At 35.3% G+C, this 23,336-nt stretch overlaps 4 protein-coding genes across 7 annotated transcripts in view; 2 read left to right on the forward strand and 2 right to left on the reverse strand.

The window, feature by feature from the left end:
- LOC123872815 (G protein-coupled receptor kinase 1) overlaps nt 1-6,583 on the forward strand; it is a 50,791-nt gene extending 44,208 nt beyond the window's left edge. For all 3 annotated transcript variants that reach the window (XM_045917358.1, XM_045917359.1, XM_045917360.1), the window contains exon 16: nt 454-6,583. In XM_045917358.1, the coding sequence (XP_045773314.1) occupies nt 454-648 (195 nt within the window). In that variant the 3' untranslated portion in view covers nt 649-6,583. The remainder of the gene's footprint in view (nt 1-453) is intronic.
- Nucleotides 17-23,276, reverse strand: LOC123872819 (biogenesis of lysosome-related organelles complex 1 subunit 1). Of its 2 annotated transcripts, XM_045917365.1 has the most exons (5): nt 22,995-23,276; nt 22,452-22,524; nt 21,698-21,965; nt 16,477-16,481; nt 17-33 (listed from the first exon to the last, which is right to left on the reverse strand). In XM_045917365.1, exons 1-3 carry the CDS (start codon nt 23,053-23,055, stop codon nt 21,713-21,715), a joined length of 387 nt encoding a protein of 128 aa, XP_045773321.1. In that variant the 5' UTR covers nt 23,056-23,276; the 3' UTR covers nt 17-33; nt 16,477-16,481; nt 21,698-21,712. The 2 variants fall into 2 exon arrangements, with proteins under 2 accessions (XP_045773321.1, XP_045773320.1); XM_045917364.1 differs by lacking the exons at nt 17-33; nt 16,477-16,481 and having other exon boundaries at nt 21,633-21,965.
- On the forward strand, nt 7,035-11,585 carry LOC123872816 (lysophospholipid acyltransferase 7-like). The gene is made up of 7 exons (XM_045917361.1): nt 7,035-7,443; nt 7,767-8,026; nt 8,466-8,617; nt 9,166-9,380; nt 10,097-10,282; nt 10,627-10,759; nt 11,324-11,585. The coding sequence occupies exons 1-7, from the start codon at nt 7,232-7,234 to the stop codon at nt 11,522-11,524; spliced, it is 1,359 nt and encodes a 452-aa protein (XP_045773317.1). The 5' UTR covers nt 7,035-7,231; the 3' UTR covers nt 11,525-11,585.
- Nucleotides 14,535-20,037, reverse strand: LOC123872818 (pyridoxal kinase). The gene is made up of 6 exons (XM_045917363.1): nt 19,893-20,037; nt 19,386-19,485; nt 18,759-19,002; nt 15,852-16,118; nt 15,370-15,549; nt 14,535-15,089 (listed from the first exon to the last, which is right to left on the reverse strand). The coding sequence occupies exons 2-6, from the start codon at nt 19,476-19,478 to the stop codon at nt 14,974-14,976; spliced, it is 900 nt and encodes a 299-aa protein (XP_045773319.1). The 5' UTR covers nt 19,479-19,485; nt 19,893-20,037; the 3' UTR covers nt 14,535-14,973.
- Nucleotides 23,277-23,336: the final 60 nt, after the last annotated feature.

Below are 23,336 nucleotides of genomic sequence, written 5' to 3' on the forward strand. Positions count from 1 at the left end.
TATTTACTTTTGTACATGACTAATTTAACTACCAAAAAATAAAGTAACTGCAAATCACAGGAAGTGTTTAATGAAATGAAAGAAAATTGATGAAATGTCATGCATTTATTAATAACTAGATGATGCCCGCGACTACGTTCGCGTGGTATGTTTTTCTTTAAATACCGTGCGAACTTGCAACCTATCCCAGGATGCAAGCTATCTCTGTACCAATTTCCCCTCAACTTGGTCCATGTATATTTAGGTTTTGGCTTGTTTTAAGAATCCCATGGAAACTCTTTGATTTTCCGGGTAGTAAAAGTAGCATATACCCATCCCCAGGATGCAAGTATCCTTGTACCAAATTTCGTCAAAATTGGTCAACTAGGTGGACCGTGAAAGCTAACAGACAGACAAACACACTCGCATTTATAATATTATTATAAGTATGCATAATAGTATAATAATTTCCAGGATGAGATCGGACTGAAAGAGTGGGCGCTATCATTGCGATCGGCCCACAAATGCTCCCAGGAACTTCTCGCGTCCATGGCGAAGAAGGCGGGCAAGATCTACGGCACGGACGGCTCCAAGGAGGCGCTGGGGCCCGCGCGCCCGCCGCCCGCCGCCTCGCCGGCGCTGGCGCGCGCGCCCAACGGAAGCAACTAGCACGAGCTTCCCGCGCCCAACAAGGGCGCGAAGATGTTCCGCCGCTCCAAGAGCGCCGCGCAACTCATCAAGTGAAGTGACGCGTGCTCCGCACCCAACTGTGCTCACTAGGCTTGATACCTGCCGCTGACTTGATTTAGGCCGTAGATCAAGCTCATTAAGTGAAGTGACCAGTGACGTGTAACACGCGTGCTCGGAACCTGACTGTCGACGTTACCTTGTTACAGTGCTTGATACCAAGACATTCTCCTGTTCTGCGTACGTCGCGTAAATCATCAAGTGAAGTGACGTGCAGTGTCCGTGCTCACTCGGCTTGACTTAGGCCGTAGATCACAGCTCATCGAGTGAGTGACGAGTGGCATGCACAGCGCGTGTGCTTCGAACCTAACTGCTCACTTGGCTTGATACCTCCCGTTAAATTGACTTACGCCATAGGTCACAGTCCATCAAGTGAAGTGACGAGCACAGCGTGCGTACTCTGAAAATTACTGTGCTCAATCGGCTTGATACCTTCCGCTAACTTCATTTAGGCCGTAGATTACAGCTCATCAAGTGAAGTGACCAGTGATGCTCAGAACCCAACTGGGCTCACTCGTATGATACCTCCCGCTAACTTAACTTACGCTGTAGATCACAGCATGTGACGCACGTCACTTGGTGTTTGATACCTCCCACATAGGCCGTTTTTGCAAGATCCATCGCACAAGATTAACGGTTACGACATACTGCACATGGCGTGACATTCGTACGTTTTTCCACAAGTTACGATTCTGCAGCCACACGGTAGTTGCGGCTTGTTGTTATTGTGGTATCGGTGTCGTGAGTCGTCAGCAAGTTCATACTTGTTTCCTACAACCACTGTATTGTAAAATACTTGTAACAACATAGCGACATCAACAACATTGCTAAAAAGTTATCTGCAAAACATGTTTCGTGCTGTGCGGTATCGTTGAATGAGTAAACCTAAATACACTCAATTTAGGGTACATTGTAAACAAATGTTAGTAAAGAGAATAAATGAAGTTAGCAGGAGGTAACAAAGTTTGTAAACATTTGAAAGGGCAATAAGTTCACGTGTTTCTCATAGGTATATAAAGGTCTCAGAGCGGCCCGTTCGACCTGAATGACGATATAATGTGTCGCGAATCACGAGTGACCGGTAGTGTAGTTTCAAGTAATCGCTGGAGGATTAGTCGTTCAGGTATTCCCTTTTAATAGATGTATGCTCTTAGAGGAACGAGCGGATGGCCTCGAGCGGAACTATTCTGTTCTGACGTAGTGAAACGCGGTCTACGATCCGTGTTCTCGACGCCGTCGCTCGTTAGTATGGACTATAGCGACTATTAGGACTGCCAATTATTACTAAATAAATATTGTTCGCATTTTTATTGTTGTACGAATTAATGAGGTGGATAAATTTAATGAGGTAAACAATGTATAAATAAAAAAAAAAATCCTTTACAGTGACTTTATTGTGGATAACTTTTGTAATCGTTTGCACCGATTAAATTTTGTAATTATTAATGTAACATTCTGGATGTTGTATTTAAACTATGTAAAAATAATTAATGACATATAAATCTAGTAGTTATAGAGATTATCTATTTATGTCTGTGTTTGTGCAATAGATAAAAGTACTAAAATCGCATTTTGACTACTCGTCATTGATTAATGGTAAACATTAGAGAGTCTTGAATAATTCAAAAATTGAAATAACTCGTGTAATTTTAGATGCTTGAACAAATTAATCTATTTAAAGTATTGTAACTAGAGGTTTCAAGCACTTCAGTTATGTCTCAATCTATTGCACAATATGTATAATAATGTTACATTTTGTGTTATCTCTGCTAGCTCTCTGCAGTTTAATGAGTTTCTCTTGCATATTCTGTAGTTAATTCGATATTGCAATTACGTTATTTATTACAAGGTACTTAAAGTTTAATTTGTTTTCATATCTACTGTTGCATAATATGCAATAAGTTTGTTATTTATTCATATAGAAAAATGTAAGTAGGATTATTGAAAAATCTCCTTTCATAATATGATACATAGAGGCAATACTTTTCTAACTACCTTAGGTGTGGTATAATAACAATAGTTGTGAATGAAATTATTATAACGGTAATTAAATAATATATAGTGTTTATGAATTTTATTGTAATTTTGTTCTCACACAATGTTGACATTGACTTATATACAGACAGATTTGTATGTTTTGTAACAATGCAATTTTATTTGAAAATATGTAAATGTCTGATGCAGATTTAGTTATTTATTCTTTACTGTAAGGTCTTCGTTTTGGATCGCTTTCGGTGAAGCGGGATTCAATTATATCAGTCTCATAGGTATAGATTTTATTGTTTATTTATACAATAAATTAGCCAAGTAAAATTACTTAAATTATTATTTATTATACGAGTCAGAAGTAGGGATGTTCTATACAAAGCCCTGTCGTATCGCACGCGGAGTCATAAAACTTGGGAACGAAGTAGTGCAGTTCCCTGCACTTACGGGTCGTATGGCGGGCGTAGTTATGCGCAACTTTCTTATCGATCCTTTTGTACGCAAAAAATTAAACTAACTAACTTAAATTTTAATATTTTTCTCTGTTTGTGAATCATGTCTTGCAATTTCTAGGGATCCCCGGGATCATCTTTAATTTTATACGAAAAGGTTGACAGTTGGCACATTACCAACCAATGCTTATAATATTATTTATTAAGAACGCATCCATGCTAAAAGTAAGTACAAACACAAATGATGGTACTGCAATATGTATACACATTCATTATATTTATCGATGACTCATTTGAAGGAATATACGCAACCCTAATGACTGCAGTTTATGATCCCGCGTGCCATGAAGGACGGTACCAAGTATGATGATACAGGCAGTAAAGAGTATGATTCCCTTATGAAATGACATTGATGTTGCCATAATTTCATTGATTGTAATGCTGATTGATGTTACACAGATAATTGCCATTTTCACATAATTTAAAAAAGATATCGATGCTGTGCTCGGGCAGCTTTAAATGCATAAGGCTCAAGACACATTGCGGCAGAGTTGAAGCGGCGAGACGCGTAATTTCTAAAATGTTGCAAGGAGGCTGAACTTTCTCTGCGTTGCGTAATGTGCCTACATATTTGTGAGGAACAAATTCAATAAAAAAATTGGTTCTCTGTAAAGTCTGTTTACTGACGATAGTTGAACGTGACAACAAAGGCCGATTGTGCTTCTTTGTCGCTCGTTCCGCGCACTTGCTTGCACTTCAAACCTTACATTGAACGCCTCAGAGCGAGGTAACGCCGCATGAGTCATGTTTTTTCGTGCGTGCAGCCGGCTCTATCGAATTATAAGACGTCACGTCAAAAAAACTTTGCCTGTATTGACACGTGCATTTGCATTATGTGAAACAATTTGTACAATAAATAGTGGAGGTAAAGTTCAGTTTATTTTGTAACATTTTCGAAAAGAAGATATTTTGGAGAAACACCAATTTTAAATCGACACCATGCAGTGTGAACAAGCTATTATTGCAAATATGTTTCAGATACCGTTATTGTACCATCAGTTAAACATTCAACAATGAACTAATATGTAAGTGAAAGTATGTGGATAGGATTCTTTTAAAATAATAGTTATTAGGCCGCAATTGCACCCGTAAGTTTCACTCACGTAAGTATTTTACATGATTAACTTACGACGAATTTAATAATGTAAACACTCATAAGTGTCATTTATCTTAGTAAGCTTATTACGTGAGTAAAACTTACAGGTGTAATCGCGGCCTTAGTTAATATTGTAGAATAAATTGATGCAATAAAATTTTACTTGTACATAATATATTAATAGAAGATGTAACATAAGGAAATGTAAACATCCTATTAGCTAATAAAGTAGGTACATATTGTAATGCCAACAGATATTTCGTTCTGCCTATATTAAATAACTGATAACGATAAATTAATAATTACTTGTATGTTTCATTGGAGATTCTGTTTATATAGTATATAAATTTTTATCTCTGTTAGATGTTTATTAAAAAAGAATTGTTTCGAACAAATAATTTTATCCTTATCGAAAGCTGTAGATTTAGTTTTAGTTCTAATGTAAATATATTGCAGCATCACAAAAAATATGTTACTGGACAATTTTTTTTTTAAATCTACTTTATTTATGTATTTTATATTTTCTAACAATATAAATATCAATCCAAACTGGCATATAGGAGATATTTTCCGATCATGGTCAGTCTAACAAAACACATTCAACTGAATTGCTTCACAACTCTACACCAGACTCTCACTAATAAAAATTTGTACATTGCTTATACACACATTACTTACCTTATACACGTCAAATGTGACAGAAAGTAGGTATAAAGAAGCTGTACATTTTTACAAGAGACTATAGTTTTTAAGTTACGTTACATACAAGGGTCATAATTGTTTTACATTATAACGTCATTATTTCCTATTTAAATGTTAACAGGCCTACTTTGACATCTGCTGCTTCCCTCGCACCTTTGTTAGGCCAAGTGTTCACTAGTAATAAAACTTGCTGGCTCTGACAAGTCACTTGCACTGTGTTAATAATTAAAACTTGCAGAAATAGATATTGCCATGAAAATAACAGCTAGTTAACTCCGTTTTATTGCTAGTGGACACATCTTTATGTTACAACAATATTACATTTAGTGAGTGAAGTTAGAAGATCTCAAATCATGCCTGTTTACTCATACATTTGAATATGGTTATATTAATCGTATTTATTTTAACTCTTGCTATAAGTTTTAATGTTTTCTTGCTATGTATAAAAAAACTACAACTATGCCATAAAATACGTAAAATACTTATTCTAAATAAGATTTATTTTTTATGTAATTTTTTGTATTTATTATTAATTTATAGCTTGTCATTTTCGTAATAAATAAAATATTAAATACTATATTTTAATCTTAATATAATATGAATTAGATGCTAGTCAATTGAATTTACACAACTGGATGATTGAATAAACCTGTTATAAAAAAATTATAATAGATATTTCAGCTTGAACAGTATTATGTAGGTTAGGTTGATTGATGAAATCATTGTCATATGTGATAAAATGAAAATTGATTTAAAAATGCATAAATACACATTTATGAGGCTTTTAGAGACACATTAGGAAATTAAAATAGTTTTTTTTTGCTTCTCTTCTGAGTACCTACTGTTTTTTTTTTCATAATTTTTGTTTTGGATTGTTTAAGAACAATAATGGCAAAATGAGCTATCAGCTCAAATGGCTGGAGCCTGTAGCTAAGTCAGCTAGTTAAAAAAAAGTGAAGTCTCTAACTTATCGCTCACAATAGTAATTAGCATAGGGGTCTAGCTGCAATAGGTACCACCCCGTTTGCAAAACGTAGATAAAAAAATTGAAAACAGATTAAAAATGAAATTGCCGACTGTGTTGTGATGTGTCGGCACGCAATCTAGCACGACAATTGACCAATCGGAGCGCACGCGCTATCGAAGACTTACGTCAGCGTACCAGAGCGCTACAACCACAAAAGACTACTTACCTAGTGTCAAACATATTGTCGTGTTAGGAACTCGGCACATTCACGACTCAGTCGGTAATGTGTTTGCGCCTTTATTCAATTATAATGGGCGAATAGGGGAGTTGGAAACATTCCGATATGCCAAATTAGTATTAAATGGTGTAAAAATGCATTTAAGTTTATATTTTTTCCGTAACTTTCCTTTGCGCTAGCGTCTGCATTGCGTCTAATGATATTTTGCTAAAATTATTTTGTTACTAGGTAGCCGGTTATAGAACAATAGCAACAGCTAGATCTGTATCAGACAATGTGTTATCGTACATACCTCTTTTTAGAAAATATTTTTATTGTGAACCTACATTATGTGTAGTAAATTGTTTATTTAATCATGATGACTTTTATTTAGCAAATCCTAGGGTCACATAATAGTCACAGTTTAGACATAAAACTAGTGGTCAAATAACACACTCACAGAGCCAAATATTGGTGGAGAGCTGGGGCTTACCATTACAAATAATGTAAAGCGTTAAAAATCCCCATCGGTCCTGTGTGCTACAAAAGTTATTCGGGGTCAAAGGTCAAAATTTGTAAGTTTTATAAAAAAAAAATTCAGACCAAAGTTGGAGATCTTAAAACTCTCTACAAAAATGGTTTTCATAATTTTTTCCCCTAAGAGTTACCATTCCTGAGATATCGCGATTCTAAGAGTCACGTTATACATGATACCAATATTTGGCTCTGTGGGAATTTTTGTTATTTTAAATGTTGACCGGACTATAACGGCGAGCATGGAGAGGGATCCTATTTTGAAATTGACAGTTAATTGATAGACGGGTCACAAATTAAACAAACCGGTAGGCTTAAAAATGCTTTATATTTTCTTCCATGATTTTCTTATTTTTATAATTTTCCCTGAATAAACTCAAAATAAATTGTTACGGCAAAAAGCATGTTTTACAAGTTACAACATATAAATTATGGTTTACATATAAATACAACTGATATTTTCATAATTGTGGTCTAAGAAAATCCCAATAATGCCTGTTTCTGGTATTTTATATTACGCCTCGTTGCTCGTGTGCATATCGCTTGGTAGTTTTTACAAGAAGATAACAGACATTGAGATGAAACGCAACTATGGAACCGGCCTTGGATTGTTATTGGTTTGTCTTATATGTGGAACTCATGTGTTCCACTCGATTATGATGGTTTGGGGAAACATCATCATCATTAAATGCTGTGATAGACGGTTAGTTATAGTACCTACCTATTACCCTGGACCTCAAGGTGACCTGTAGTTGGACTAAGCCTATAAGATTTTTTACATAGAACCATATATTTACATAGAACTCAGTATATATGAACTTGACTCAGTACCTACTTGTAAGCTCTTAAAATTCATTTCTATAAAAATGGCGGTGGTTTCCATAGCAAAAGGTGCACATATAATATGTATGTAGAGGTAGGTACTTAAAATGCGCATATTAGCTCAGCTGCATCGGTTGCGCCGAAAAAATGCTAAGACAGCAGTAGGTAAGTGGGTATGAAAATACCTCTATATTAACCTTTCAGCTACATGAACCAAATCAGCTTGGTATTTACATGGATGTATCTGTGGTATATGCATTTAAACGTAACGAACATTTACGTGATATGGTTGCACCAAACCCTAGCTTTGAAACTGGTTGGACTGGCGTTCGAAATGTGCGCGGTTCAAGTAACGAGCGACGGAAAGGCTGTCGGCGTTTCCAAAAATACTGACTCCATTACGCCGGAACCAACTGCTATGGATATTATGTCGTACGCTTATTTCTTCATTGGCCTTCATAGAGGTAAATTATGACATACCTAACTAGTAACTACTGATGTCTGCATACCAGGTGCATGATAGGTACCTGGCCTGCATGATGTTATTTATCTAATTATTATACGCCAGTAGATATAGTTACTAAGAAATTAATAGCTTAGTGGTGAAGACGTAGAATCTTTACTGGTGGTCAGTTCGATCCTGGTTCGACCTTTAACTTTTCGGAATTATACCATACGTTTTAAGCATTAAAATAGTAAAGGAAAACACCGCGAAGAAACCTGCTTGCCTGCAATCCGCATTTTTCCAACGTGGTGGACATCTAATTCTAAGAGGAGACCCGTACTCAGTAGTGGGCCGGCGGCGATCGAATGATGATGATGATAGTTACCACTAATTGGCAGGTTAGGTTTTGAACCTGTTTGGTGTACCTACCTTAAAGTGTTTATGAAAACTATTTTTAGGTCCATATTACAGATGGAAAATATTTGACGACCATTTCAACGCACCCTTTGGTGAACTGGGTGATTGCCAAATTATCACCGAACAGAAATTAAAAAAGGCATTAATATGTGCACTCGGATGTTGGATTTTAACTGTGAAATATTCGCAAGACGTAGGTCTCTTTTTTTTCTTCCGTACCTATCTATACTCTCTCATAGGTCTAATGATTTTTAGGATGATAGGTGCGAGCAACTATAAGACCTACCCAATAATTATAGATCCTATTATAAGCTGCGGAAACAGGGCTTAGAAAATCCAAGACAATAATTTACAGTTGATAAAACTGTCAACAGTCAACAAAATGGCCCCTGTAGAAAATAATGGTTTCGTTGTCAAAAAAGTAGTATATAATCCGACCCATGGAATGGAGTGAAGCCAGTGCGGGCGGGACGTAGGATAAGTACTTACCTATAAATAAAAGACGCAGTGTCTGCTCCATTCCTCTCTGCAGGTGTGCGTTGCGCATAAATCTCCCATCAAATTGAAGTGCATCGTACGTGCTTACCTGCCCGGCTAGCATGGGCAGTAGATAAAAATTATATCCCCGATTATATCCACTTATTTCTATGACATCAGTGGATATAAACGGGGGATATAATTTTTATCTGCTGCCCGTGCTAGCCGGGCTGTATAATTTAAATGATAATGATTCATTTGCAGTTGTACTTTAACGACGTTTTCTACAAGGTATACAGTGGGGAAGTACGTTACTTGTACAACGTGCCACACCTCACGATGTACTTCCTCCACCACCAGGCAGTCATGATGCTGTGCACCAGTGTGTTCACGGAGACAGGCTTTGGGGTGTACCCGGCGAAATGTCATCCTATTCCGGGTTTCGGACCTTCTACTAGACTGAGTTTGCTCGCGGTGGCGTAAGTTTACTTGACTTCATCCCTCCTTTCTGACGCACCAAGTTCCATGCCTACATGGATCTTGGTGCGTCAACAAAATGTATCTTCCATTGACCAGGTATAGCGTTAGCAACTTATACACGTAGGCATAGGCTTCTCCAGGCTTACGAGGTGCTGCCTCGTACACTTGAAGTCTGAAGAATACAGAACAGTCGATTAGACTGGGATACCAATATATAGGTAGTAAAAGTGGGAGAGACGCCATACTTTTTGTTGAAATTATGAAAAAAATAAAAAAAATCATCCAAGAAAAATCATTTTAAAACAATCTACTTATCAGAGAATTTGGCATCGATAGGAAATTGGAACGTGGTCGAATTGATGATTAGGTACACACATAGCCAAAAAGATGGAGGTTTAAGTTCTCTCGCTTCCGCAAATTTTGATATGTACGAGTCCATTTGGAAAAACCATTTCTCTTGTAGTATAGCGCGTTTACCTTGGTAAATAAATCAAGTCAAAGAGCTTTGAGAGCGGAGGCGATATTGCGTATAGGTTCTTGCATATCGTGTGAAAAACGAAAAGAATGTCGAGCCAATCGCGTGGCAGCGTAGACACCCTCATCGTTGCGCTTCAATTGGCAGTTCGGACCATCAAATTGATAAATCACCCACTGCACAGGTTTAAAGTCAGAGCTTTTTTGTACGCCAAGTATAACTTTCAGTTTTGTAATACAGATCCGGTTCAACGGATGTGGCGTTAGAGGAGGAATACAATTTCTCCATGATAAAATGTTTTGACAATGAAGCGGTGGTGATGGGGCCCAAAATGAGAGACACCATGCGCGGCTGGGACATGCCAACTCGCTACTGGTTCTGGGCGTATGCGCAGAAAGCCTCTTTGAAGTCTAATAAGGAAGTGAGGTAAGTATGGGTAGGCTGGTTTGTAAATTAAAGAGCGGGTAATATTATCGGAACGTAATGGCGATTCCTCTGGTGGTGAAATCACTTGATGTTAGATGATACGCTTGTGAATTTGCTTTTAACCACAATACAAAGGCTTGGTGACAACCTAAGTAGATTACAACATGGGGTTTATTCAAGGGGCGGCCGCCTAACAAATTCCTGAAAGGCCGGCAACGCATCGGCGGTATACCTTTGGTGTTGCAAATGTTCATGGGCTGCGGTAATCACTTGACACGAGGTGAGCCGCCTGCTCGTTTGCTCGCTATTTTTTATATAAAAAAATAATTTTCTCTAATTCCCAGAAGTGCATTTTCTCTGCTGGCGTGGACGATATGGGTGGGTCCTACGTTGCCTCGTTTTATTATTGGTTGCACGCTGTGGGTCTACGTGCATCTCGAGGCCGAATACGCCGCTCTGTATGATACGTCTGGTTCAGTAAGTATAAGTTCAAAATAATTTTTAAAAAGTTGGCAGTTGGTGGGAACTGGAACGGTGGGCAGAAGAGAAAACTTAATCTTACTTAACACTTCCATTAAAAATTGAACCTTAATAGGTTGCGTTAAAAAACAAATTTTAAAAGCTAATACAACTACCATGTCGATAACACGACTTTTTTTATAACCCCCGACCCAAAAAGAGAGGTGTTATAAGTTTGACGTGTGTATCTGTGTATCCCTCTGTGGCATCGTAGCTCCTAAATTAATGAACCGATTTTAATTTAGTTTTTTTTTTGTTTGAAAGATGGCTTAATTGAGAGCGTTCTTAGCTATAATCAAAAGAAAACCGGTTCAGCCGTTTGAAAATTATCAGCTCTTTTCTAGTTTACTTATAGAGGTTTTTGTGTTGGGGGTATTTTAAATTTTGTTTTTTTTTTTTATATTTCTTATTATTCAATGTTTAGTTTTAGTAAGAAATATTTCTTGGCAGTCGTGCTAAGAAGGCCAGAGGCGCCATTGGTTAGGTTTTAGCAAAGATTAATTTCCATGCTTTTTTTTTCAGATGAAGCTGCCATGGGACATAGGGTTTTCAATAATGCGGCTGTTCTGTCTTCTATACCTGACCCCCTGTTTCGTGATTAAGAACACGTCTGTCGTGTTGAGGTACTACAATTCGATATTCTGGGTGTTCCATATAATTCTGTTCATTTTGATGCTTTCTTCTATTTACCTTTACAAATCTAGAGTTCAAATACAAAATTAGAAAGTTAATATTATTTATTTTCTTCAAATTTTTGTGGCATGAATAAATTTTTTGTGTTATCTTTATTTGTTTTATTGAATGCCTACCTACGGTGCGGTTGATTCAGAAGAAGCGAGTGGCAGCGATGTAGTACGGACATAATATCTTCCCACTGAAATGAACATACACAATATGTGTGCGGGGCGCACACCTTCACTCGCAAACCCGCTACGGGTGTGCGGGGCGTCCCCCTACGTCATACCCCGATTGCCATCTCAACCTGTCGCATACTATAGTATCATTTGGTCACTATTTTGACGCCTGTCAGTGACATCGAAGCCTCGACGTAAATTCCTTGACTATCGTAAACTGTGCCTCAGGTCTGATATTATGGTTACCTACACTACTTTTCTTCTAAACTGAGTGTTTTCTTTATTTGATGTTGGTATAAAAGATAATTTGACCATAGAGCCACACATACTACTAAACATACATAGTACATTAGTAATAATATTATCTTGTGCATAGATCGACGGAATGCGACCTAAAACGGACTGAAACGATTGATATTGTGTGATGATAAAGGATAATTAGTTTTCCTAAAAAATAAAAGAAACATTGCACATTGAATAAAATATGTTTATTGCAGTGAAGCTTAAAACTAATCTAACTATATAAAATAATTTGGTGTCCAAATTAAAAATAAATCACATTAAATTATAACAATTCAAATATAACAATATTTAAATATCACAGACTATCATTATTCTGTTATTTATTGGAAGACATTTGTTGGTCTGTTGCATATAACTAAGATAATATAACTTAAACTACATAATACCCAGAGTCCGTAGTAAATTTTGATTAGGTGCTTAATAAATGCTGAAAGTTTGTAAAGTTTTGCTATAAGGCAAGGATACATAGCCACTGCGTGTACGCTGCCACCGTGTTATGAATAGAATAGAAAAGAACGTTTCTTAAACAAAACATTCTGTTTAAAACAGTATAAAAACATGCTTATAACTGTTTTTTTTTAATTATTAAAAAGTGTTTAAAACACTTTTTTTAAACATTTGTTTAAACCATTGCCAATCCTGGTCACGGCATGGCATCCTCGACGTAGCATGATGTAAGAGGCATTATAAATGAAGCAATTTCTTTTCAAATATCATACGGGTACTTCAATTTACACTTCAAATTACATTCAATTTATCTGGCTCATTCTGTTGTATACAGTCTTTAAACTAACTAAATTGATAGATCTAGCTTATGGACTGTGTACAATAGAATTAGCCACAATTGCCTGCCATGTTATTTGCACAATCATCATCAACTGAACCGATGACACCGGCGCCATGATTTTCATAAAAAAAATGTTTGTGTGTACGTTCCTTTGTCTGTTAACTACCAAGTTGTTAAACTAATGTACTAGTTTTCAGCTTTTACACATCTAAAAATTTACCACGGGCTCTATGGCTATAAAGAAGGTTAAAAATAAGGGTCGAACTACAAAAACTTTAGGCGCGGTTTAAACTAACGTTAAACTCGTGAGTTATAGGGCATTTATTTATTTATTTTTATTTTCGGATCAACAAATTGGCATTGACAGGTTTAGTGTCTGTTTTAACTGTGCCTAAGTTCTTGTAATAAGACAGTCTCTTTTCATGATAAAATACAATAAGGACTCCATTAAGTACCTATAACAACTAAGTATACTATACACAATACTTAGCTTGTATCGATTCAACTGTTATAAAAATTGGCCTAATTAACTATTCAGTAACTGTATCTAAGTATCTAGTATCTAAGCACTTTTGTTATGTTTTCATTACGTTAAGACGCACAACGACAAAAGCCTAAAATACCAAAAGACGAAACCGGTACGCAGAATGCCGTACTATGCCGAAATGCCAAATCGCTCTGATTAAATTTAAAAAAACAACAAAACTTAACCAAGTATGTAAACTAAACTATATTACTGAACTCTTAAAGTTTTATGGTACAATTCCTCAAAATTTAAGTGACCATTAGAAGTCTTAATATTTAAGAACATCTTGCTTACACTACGAAAGTCTGGGTTTGGTATTTTTAAATGCTTCAATACAGACACCCAACACAACACCCAAATATTGTCCATCTAAGGCCAAGATTAGTATTGTTATTATTCATCCATTATACCATACAATAGTCATTTAAGAAATAGCTTGCGTTCACATCAAATGCGTTGAAAAATGAAATTATAATATTATTGAGGAGTATCTTACTCGTAAATAGAACTTTTATAAATAAGCTGATTGCTCATCTAACGGGCTGATATAAAAAAATAATAGTAGTTCAGTAACCGAAACCTTATCTACCTTCATTTGCATAGAACCAGGCATAAATCCAGCAAAAAATCATGCGCATAATTCCGCTACAATTCGTACTCATAAACGCGAAAGTGTGTCTGTCTGTTACCTTTTTACCACTAAACCAATTTTAATAGATTTTTGAACAGAGATACCTTGCATCTCGGAGATTTGGCTGTACCTTAGATTAAGACCAATGTATATAAACCAAACCAATAAATTGATTGATTGATTGGCCAAAGGCTATTGTTATAACAGAAAATTAAACAGTTCCAATTTTAGAAACCTAAATCGCGCGATCGAAGTTGCGGGCATCATCATTTAAGTATTAGACGAAACCTTTTAGTGATTTTCCGATAGATTTGACCCTGACCTAATATTATTTGGCATTTGAATTTCATTTTCTTTTTCAAAATATACCTGAGGTGTGCGGTCAATATAAAACAGAGTATAAAATAATAATAATATTATGTAGTCTGTTATCTTGTCGCATTGATGAACGGAATAGGGGACAATATTGCACAACTTGGTATTTGTGGTGTTTTGGAATAAAAACATTTGATAAATCTCTGTGCTGCCCATCTGCAGGTTTACTTACTGTGTTGCGTCAGTTATTTTTCTTTGGTCTACTAGTTAAAATATTCAGGGTTGTGAATTTAATGAAACTGCCATACCCCTCCCAAGTTAGTCCGCTTTCATCTTAGACTGCATCATCACTTACCATCAGGTGAGATAGCAGTCAAGAGCTAACTTGTAGTAGAATTTTAAAAAGTATAAATTCGTCAATATTTTTGTATATGAATAACAAAATTGTCTTTTTGTAATCTCCTACCTACTTATATAATATTTATTTACATCCATTTTCATATTTCTGTATCTTGTCATAATAAAATTGCCTAAAGTTCATAGGTGTGCAATCTTATCCCTTATTAATCGTCTGTATTGACATCTGAGAACGCGATGAGATAACGAGGTTGAATAATTTAATGTAAGTATCCCTAGTCCATAATATCTACATAATAATATATTACTTATATCGAATAAAATTTGTAGATAATAACGAAATAACAAAATTCATATATTTTATTGTCTTAAAACATTTAACTTACCTACTTTATCTATTTATCCCTTTATTTTTATAGACTCGACAGTGATTTTAGGGTCCTCTATAGTGGATTTGTTCTGGATTAGTCTTAGTTCGATAAGGGCTGGCGGGATTTTTCCAGTAGTGTGAATGGCTGAAATTACAAACGTATTTCTTTTAGATGTTGTTTACCACTGATCTATCAGTACTAGTATAAGTACGCTGGACTTGCGATTTCAAAACTGTTTTTAAACTTTATCTACGCGATTAATTCCTCGGACACGTACGAAGCGATTTGCTTCCTCGTTTCTAATCCGAACCGCTAGAAAATGGAACGTCCTTCCGGCATCAGTTTTCCCTTCTACTTTTAATATCTATTTAATTATACTGTTAGAGAATATCTAATCTATGAGAGAAAAAAAAAAGTAACAAACCTCTAGCTTTTTCATAAGTGTCTTTAACAATGTGTTGCAGAGTTGCTATTGTTTTTTCAAGGGTTAATTTCAAATTGTTATTAGTTTTGTGGAACCACGCCAGAAAGAGGGCCGCAAAAAGATCTCCAGTGCCCGTGAAATTTGCATTCAGTTTCGTCATTTCAATCTTGTAACAGGATTCTGAAAATACATTTTTATATGTTAATCATTTTAATACTTATCACCAAAAATTTTATTTTAAGTACCTATTGGTTAAAAATCTAAAATTAATCATCAACTAATTTCTTTAGAGATATTCTCAAAAATGTGAACATATAATGATACGGAACCCTTCGTACGTGAGTCCGACGCGCACTTGGCCGATTTTTAATAAAAGACACGCACAAAGTGCGTCGACAAAACATCACACTCGTGTAAACCTTCAAATTCGTATTTGCAAGTCAATAATAAACTAAGCAGACCGAATAGCATTATTACTGTACCTTTATTACTGGCGATGCCAATAATATTCTCCCCATCTCCCAAATCTGTACTGCTCAGGACCACTATCTTGACTCCTTTATCGTGCAATGCATCTATGACTTTAAGAGCCCCATCCAAATCCTTCATCTTAAGCCCGGTCATCAGTTCAGCTTCAAACTGGTTGGGTGTTAATATGTCTGCGAGGGGTACTACTATATCTCTGTATACCGGTAAGATATCCTCTGGTACATACATTTTACCGTTATCACCCATAACTGGATCACACACTGTAATAGGGAAATAAGATAATTTATTTATTAAAAAAATTTGATTTTATATCCAAGTAACATAAGTAAGGACATAAGTTTTTTAATGTTTTTATAAATTAACAATAAATAAATTTTCATTTAATTCTTTATAAATAAAAATCTTTTAATTAAACATTACCTACGTTATAATAGCATATTTGTACCCGATAATGCCCGCGTGGACTTAAGTTTTTCAAACTCTGTGAGAATTCTTTGGGTTTCGGGGATAAAAAGGAGCCTACTACGTCTCCAGGATGCAAGCTATCTCTGTAGCATATAAATGATGCCTGCGACTTGGTCCAGGTGGATTTATGTTCCTTAAAAATCAACTGGGTGTGGGAACTCTTTGATTTTCCGCCTATGTTTGTCCTTGGGATGCAAGCTATCTTTGTACCCATTAAAATCGGTTGAACAGATGAGCAGTGAAGCTAGCAGATAGACAGATTTTAGGATTTTAGTATGGATTAATTAGTTTTTATTCAAACAAACTTTTACAAGTGGTTTTACAAGTTACTCTTTCAAGTGGTTTTATATAAGTGGGCTGGCGATGAGACGACCATATCACTTGTTTGAAAAAGATTTTTTAATATTATTTGAATTTTGATCGAAGTAGGTAAATGACGAAATATTTTCATGTTATCAACATTATAGGCACCTGAGTAGATATTAGGGTCTCAACTACTCAATATTAAGGTCAAAACTATAATGCCTGTTAAAAGTTGTGAATGATATTTATGAATATTCAGACAAGATACAATAAATTGTACAGCTAAGTTTTATCACACTGGACCTTGAGTATATTTATCAACAACTTATAAATAATAATAATGAGAAATTATGTAGCTATTAGGTAATTATATGTAATATGTATAGATGAAATACAAATAAGAACCTTAAAAAGGAATAATAATACAATTTCATTAACTTTATGCTGTTTGAATAGTTTATGGTCCAAACAATACTATCTTGGCGTTAAGAATTAAGATAAGATTGTGTCAGTTACATAGAGTTTCACATAAAATTGATTCTATTCATTAACTGCCAGCTGCTCTTTCGCAGAATAGGTACAAAATTCTAGAATATGTATGGCTATAGGTAGTAGTTAAAACTTCTTTTACCTTGATATGCTATTGATTGCACATTAATTATTATTTATTATTTAGAAGTAAATCTAGCTGATACCTAAAACTTGCAGTACATTTTACTTATTTCCTGTGTAATTAGATGTCTCATATTATATCAATACCCATATTATTATGCGAAAGTGTGTGTGTTTGTTGGTTTTTCCTTCAATCACGCTGCAACGGAGCAATTTATCAGCGTTATTTTTAGGGTTCCGTACCTCAAAGGAAAAACGGAACCCTTATAGGATCACTTCGTTATACTAATTATGAAATTTGGCAGGTAGGTAGGTAGGTCTTATAGCACAAGTAAAGGAATAAATCCGAAAACCGAGAATTTGTGGTTACATCACAAAAAAATAATTAAAATGTGTTTCAATTTTCAAAGTAAGATAACTATACCAAGTGGGGTATCATATGAAAGGGCTTTACCTATACATTCTAAAACTGATTTTTATTTATTTTTAAGCACAATAGTTTTTGAGTTATGATGCAAAATATTTAAAAAAATACCCGAAAACGGAACACTCAGCGCGCGAGTCTGACTCGCACTTGGCCGGTTTTTTTGCATGGAAATATTTGAAGACATGGCGAGTGACATAGGTTATTTTTTACAAATTGTTATTTAATACTTAACTAGGGTTGAGTTTCTTATATTATAAGTACTTACACAGTTTTAGAATTACAATGAAATATCTAATTAGAAACTGACAACAAAACATGATTAGTTTGTAAGTTGCTGTCAAGGCTGATACAATAATGCTTAGTTAATTGACCTTGTTTATTTGTGTATTTGTGGTGGCAAGGTAATTTTATCACAAGATATACTTGAATAAGCAAGAGCTAACAAGGAAATAATAAATATGCTTAGCTAAAGTAATAAACCATTGCTGTCATTTTAAAATTGTTTTTACTTCCCTATAAAATATCATATACACTTGCAATGAATATGAAAAGTAAGTGTTGCAAGGGCTTAGGATGGAATTGCTTATTGATTAACTAGCTTATGCCCACGACTTCGTCTGCATGGACTATTTCAGCCCAATCCGTCCAGTAGTTCAAGCTATCTTGAGCTATATTGAGACAGATCAGTCAGTCAGCCAGCTTTTCCTTTTATATAATATGTAGATCTATAGAGCGCACTTTGACTATGCTCAGGTTAAGACACAGTTAAAAAGAGACAGTGTTTACTGCTGACATAAATCTGTCTCATTTGAACTAAACTTAAGTTTAAGCAAAATCAAAGTGCACTCTATAGATTTCAATCTAAGTGTGTATTGGTAGACTACACACACCTTTGAGATCTTTATAGACAACTCTCAGGCTTGCAGATTTCTCACGATGTTTGCTTTCACTATTAATAATTTAAATAAAACATGCATAACTTTGTAAAGTTATCAGTTCGAAGTTTTGAACTGACATACTAACTTCTACCACCACTATTTATGTAGTACTACACAGAGGTCAAATCATTAAAAATAGTAATTTAGGGGCTTACCATAAATCAGATTGGGGTTTTTCTGTCTCAATTTTGTGATAATTTGAGCAATTTGTTTCAAAGAATCAGGAGATCTTGAATATCCAGTCAAAAAATGGGTATAATAGTCAACTTCATTTAATCTCAACCCTTCGATGAGTTCCTCAAGGTCTTCATTTCTGAGAAGTGGTCCTTTGATATGCTTATAAGCTGTGTGTGTTGAAAACTGTACAGTGTTGATGGCATCCACTTCAAAACCTAAAACCTGCAATTTGTATTTAAGTAGTAGCTGTAAAAATGTGTTATAACAATATTTAAGGGACCACAATTATTAGGTCCCAAAAGCTGATATTTGTTATAACCACTGTAAAATTTCTAATGCTAAAAATACCATCATACTTTATAATACTTATTCAATATATTTTTTTTAGTTCACCATCTTAGTTTTTTGTTGTTATAGTGACAATAGAAATACACTCTGTGAAATTTCATGAAAGTTCATGACATACAGTCTACTGACAGACAGACAGAAGTACTGGGAGGCTTAGTAATAGGTCCCAGTTGGCACTTTTTGGGGTTTTCTCAAGAAAAGGTGGGTGTTTTAGCTCTTAGCAAATGTTTATATATTTTATTAATAAAAGTACTTACTTGAAGAGGAAAAACAGCGCTCTTGTTGCCTACATATCCATGGACGACATGGCTTTGAATGGAAAGAACTTTGGGCGTGGAGTCTGTAGACATTTTTTACCTGGTGAAATTACACATATTTAAGTACTTAATTATTTCAAAATGAATCATCATCATTATCATTCAACCTCTACTAAGCATAGGTAGGTACCCTCAGAGTGAGAAGGATATAGGCCACAGTCCAGCAAGCTGGTTAAGTACAGATTGGTGGACTTCATACATCTGTACACCTTTGAGAACAATAAGGAAAACTTTTAGGCATGCAAGTTTCCTTGCAATGTTTTCTTTCACTGTTAAATCAATTAATGATATTCTTAAATTACGCAGATAGAGGTGCGTGACCGGGATCGAACCCTAAGCTCCCAAGTCTTAACCACTAGTGACTAGGCTATCATCTCATATTATATGAGTAGGTCTTACATAGATAATATTATTATAACCTAATAAGTACGTAAGTTAAGAACTTACCGGCTATTTAAGCTTAGTGCTCTTGGTAAAATATGAGTACAGTACTTGATGTAATTATTATGATAAACTACAATTTAATTAAATAAATAATTTGTAATTTTCAAAATTAGCACCACACTCCTCTACCCGCAAACTGCCGCAAACTTGACCACACCACAGACTAATAATTGCGAATAATCTTGAAATGTGAATGTGACAGTGACAGTGACGATCATATTATTTTGTCTATTGTTTGTAATAGAGACTTGATTTAGAACAAAATAATATGTAGTTGCCACGGGTAACATTGTTAATATGTTAAACATTGTAAATCGAGACGCTGGTGATGCCACAAACGAAATAATGGCATAAAAACATCATATCAATTTATGATACATAAAATTACACCTGCAAAAACTAGTACATAATATACAGTAAATAATTTTAAGCTTTCTCTTATAGGTACCTACTATATCGATGTTACTCGCTACTGTAACAATGTTACCCGTTTCATTCGAGACCAATGGCAGGAAAGTAGGGGGAACCCTAAAACCAGCACCTAGAGGTGGTGATTTTTTAGGGTTCCGTACCCAAAGGGTGCCAACGGGACTCTACTACTATACTTAATTATATTATTTCTTGTACGATGGTACGCCTTTCTGTGCGAGTCCAACTCGCACTTGACCATTTTTTATAGGGAGTGCAGTAGAGGTGTAAAAGTAACGAAAACGAGCGTACCCGTATGCATTCGTTACTATAACAATTGGTACTCGTTACTATCGTATCGTATCGTTACTCGTTACTTTTGATACCACGTAAGATGAACGAATCGAGTCGTATTGCGTACGACAGTATGATGTCGCGGCGTCCGCGTCGCAACATTCGTAATTTGTAGAAAACATACTTATGTCTACATTACATACAAAGCTGGTAAGGTGCAATTTCTCACTTTTCCGTATTTTGAACCAGACGTGTGTTCATGTTATTCTCAATTTAGTATGATTTAATAAGTGTAGAACTACAAGTGAACTGTTGACGGAATCTACTAAAATATTTAAAAAATTACCTTGAGCTTGAGCTTATGTTAAATATCTATACTAATAAATAAAATTGGAGTGTCTGTCTGTAATTTCGAAATAACTACCTCATATTAAGCTCATATGATTATTTGAACGATATCTTAACAGAATCACTCGTTTTTAAAATTTCAACAATAAACTAAACAAACATCGGTCTTTGTAACGTACGTTTTTAAATTCACCGAAAGAGCGCGCCTGCGCGTAAAACATACGGTCAACAAACATTTCAATGCACGCATCTACGGTACTTGCGTGAACCGAAACGGTATAGGAACGGCCATACGACGCAAAATGCGAGTAACGATGCATTTGTGAGTAACGTTTCGGTACTCGGTACTAGATGGCGCACCCGTTACTCAGTAACGAATACATACGGTTCGCTACAGCTCTAGAGTGCAGTGCACGAAGCAAAAGGTTAATTGACGAACAAATGCACGTATAAATATATATAAATCACCATAGAACAAGTTCAGAGTTCTCATTTGATTGTATATGTAAAAAATAATGTTTATTTATTTATATAATAGACTAGCGTTTGGCTGCAATCAGATCTGCTAGCAAGTGATGATGCAGCCTAAGATGGGGCGCGCTTAGAGAATGTTAGTAATTATGAAATTCTTGTACTTATTGTATGTTTCTATTTTCTAGTAGAGTTTCAGGACTTGAAATAATTGAAATGATATTAATTTATACGGATTTATTTGATAACTGATAGCTTATAGAAACAGATGATTAATTAAATTACACCTATTACCAATTACCTTATTGACTAGTACTAGCTGGGCTTTCTTGTGTAGTTTCATATGCTCTTTCTAAAGTGTCTGTGATAATTTTCATATCATTCTCAATACTCCTGGCCCAGTTCTCAACATCACCTATTTCTTTTAATGCACTGCTGAAATTTTCCACTAGTGCCAACCATTGTTGTGTTTGCTTGGAAAAGTTTATAGCTCCTTGGTGAAGTAATTTTGCTTCAGCATCCAATTTTTTTTGGTTCAAATAAGCCTGAGCCACTCTGTAATAATGAAAGAATCATCCCATCAATTATTTGTTCCCACAAGAAAATCTCATTAATTGTATATTTCAAGAAAAAAATCCATGGCAAGTTAATACTATAAAATTTGCAAAAGTGTGTCTGGTTGCCCATTTTCACGGCCCATTAGCTGTTTTAAAACCAGACAAAATTTGGTATAAAGATAGTTTGCATCACAGGGAAGGGCAAAGGCTACTTTTGGTCTCAGAAAATAGAAGTTTCCATGGGGTTATTAAAAACCAAAATTCACATGGACCGAGTTGAGCATTATCCACTTAGTACAGTTATAGCTTTCATTTTGGAGACATACCTTGGTTAGTTTTTATCTAGGAAATTCAAGGAGTTTCCACAGGATTTTCGAAAACCTAAACCACAAAGACTAAGTCATGGGCATCTTCTAGTAAAAAATAATCAGAAAACTTCTCAGAACTTTAGTGGTGTAATGTTTATAATATTATACAAGCTTACCCAACATTTAAATGATCTACTAGTGCTTGAGTCAAATCATTTGCAGCTACAATACATTCTTTGCGTTTTTGTTCTGCAAAACAAGTATCAGTATTTAAGGTACAAGTGTAGTATGTATCATTACTTGATTATATCAGAGTGTGCAAAGGGTACTTAAGCTTCTACGGAGATATTTAATCATTATAGCGACCAAAACCCCTAAATCTGTTACAATGTGTGCAAAACGATTATCAGCCCCTATGTAAACATGAGGCATATTACTGTGTATTGTCAGGAACAGATTTCGACTAAGCTTGTGTAATACAGTATGCAAATTGCTGTTGCAACTCCGGGTTAGACTTCTTGTTCTGCTATCAATGCACAAATTGGGATGTTTGACAACTTCACAGGACAGGATAGGATATGGGGTGGGTATTGATGACATACTCTTTGAGATGGGCACGGATTAGGAATTAGGAAGTAATAATTCCCCTATGGGTATAGGTACAACAAGTGCCTACTCAGGAACTGTAAAATTAACATGAATAGTAAAGTGTTATTTACCTTGTACAACTCTTTTGGCAGCTTGTTTAGTTTGATGTTCCTTTATCAGGGCTGACAGCATTTTAGACAAACAATAAAGTGTTCTTTAATTTTTGTTTGCGTTTTTACACTGCAAAAGATGTTTGCAAAATATCTTTTGCGTGACTTTAGATTGCTGGACAATATTATGCATGAATCTTCAGAAATATCAAATAATACAATTATTATTTTCAGTTGTTTTTGTTTATTTTGCACTTTGCTACGGTAGATAGGTAGGTACCTTTTGCAAGCAATTGCAACCACAGAGACAGACCACGAATTGATTGCAACAAGCGAAAATTGTATGTCTATGATTGCAACACT

This window comes from Maniola jurtina, chromosome 15 (genome assembly GCF_905333055.1).
Source record: "Maniola jurtina chromosome 15, ilManJurt1.1, whole genome shotgun sequence".
Taxonomy (NCBI): domain Eukaryota; kingdom Metazoa; phylum Arthropoda; class Insecta; order Lepidoptera; family Nymphalidae; genus Maniola; species Maniola jurtina.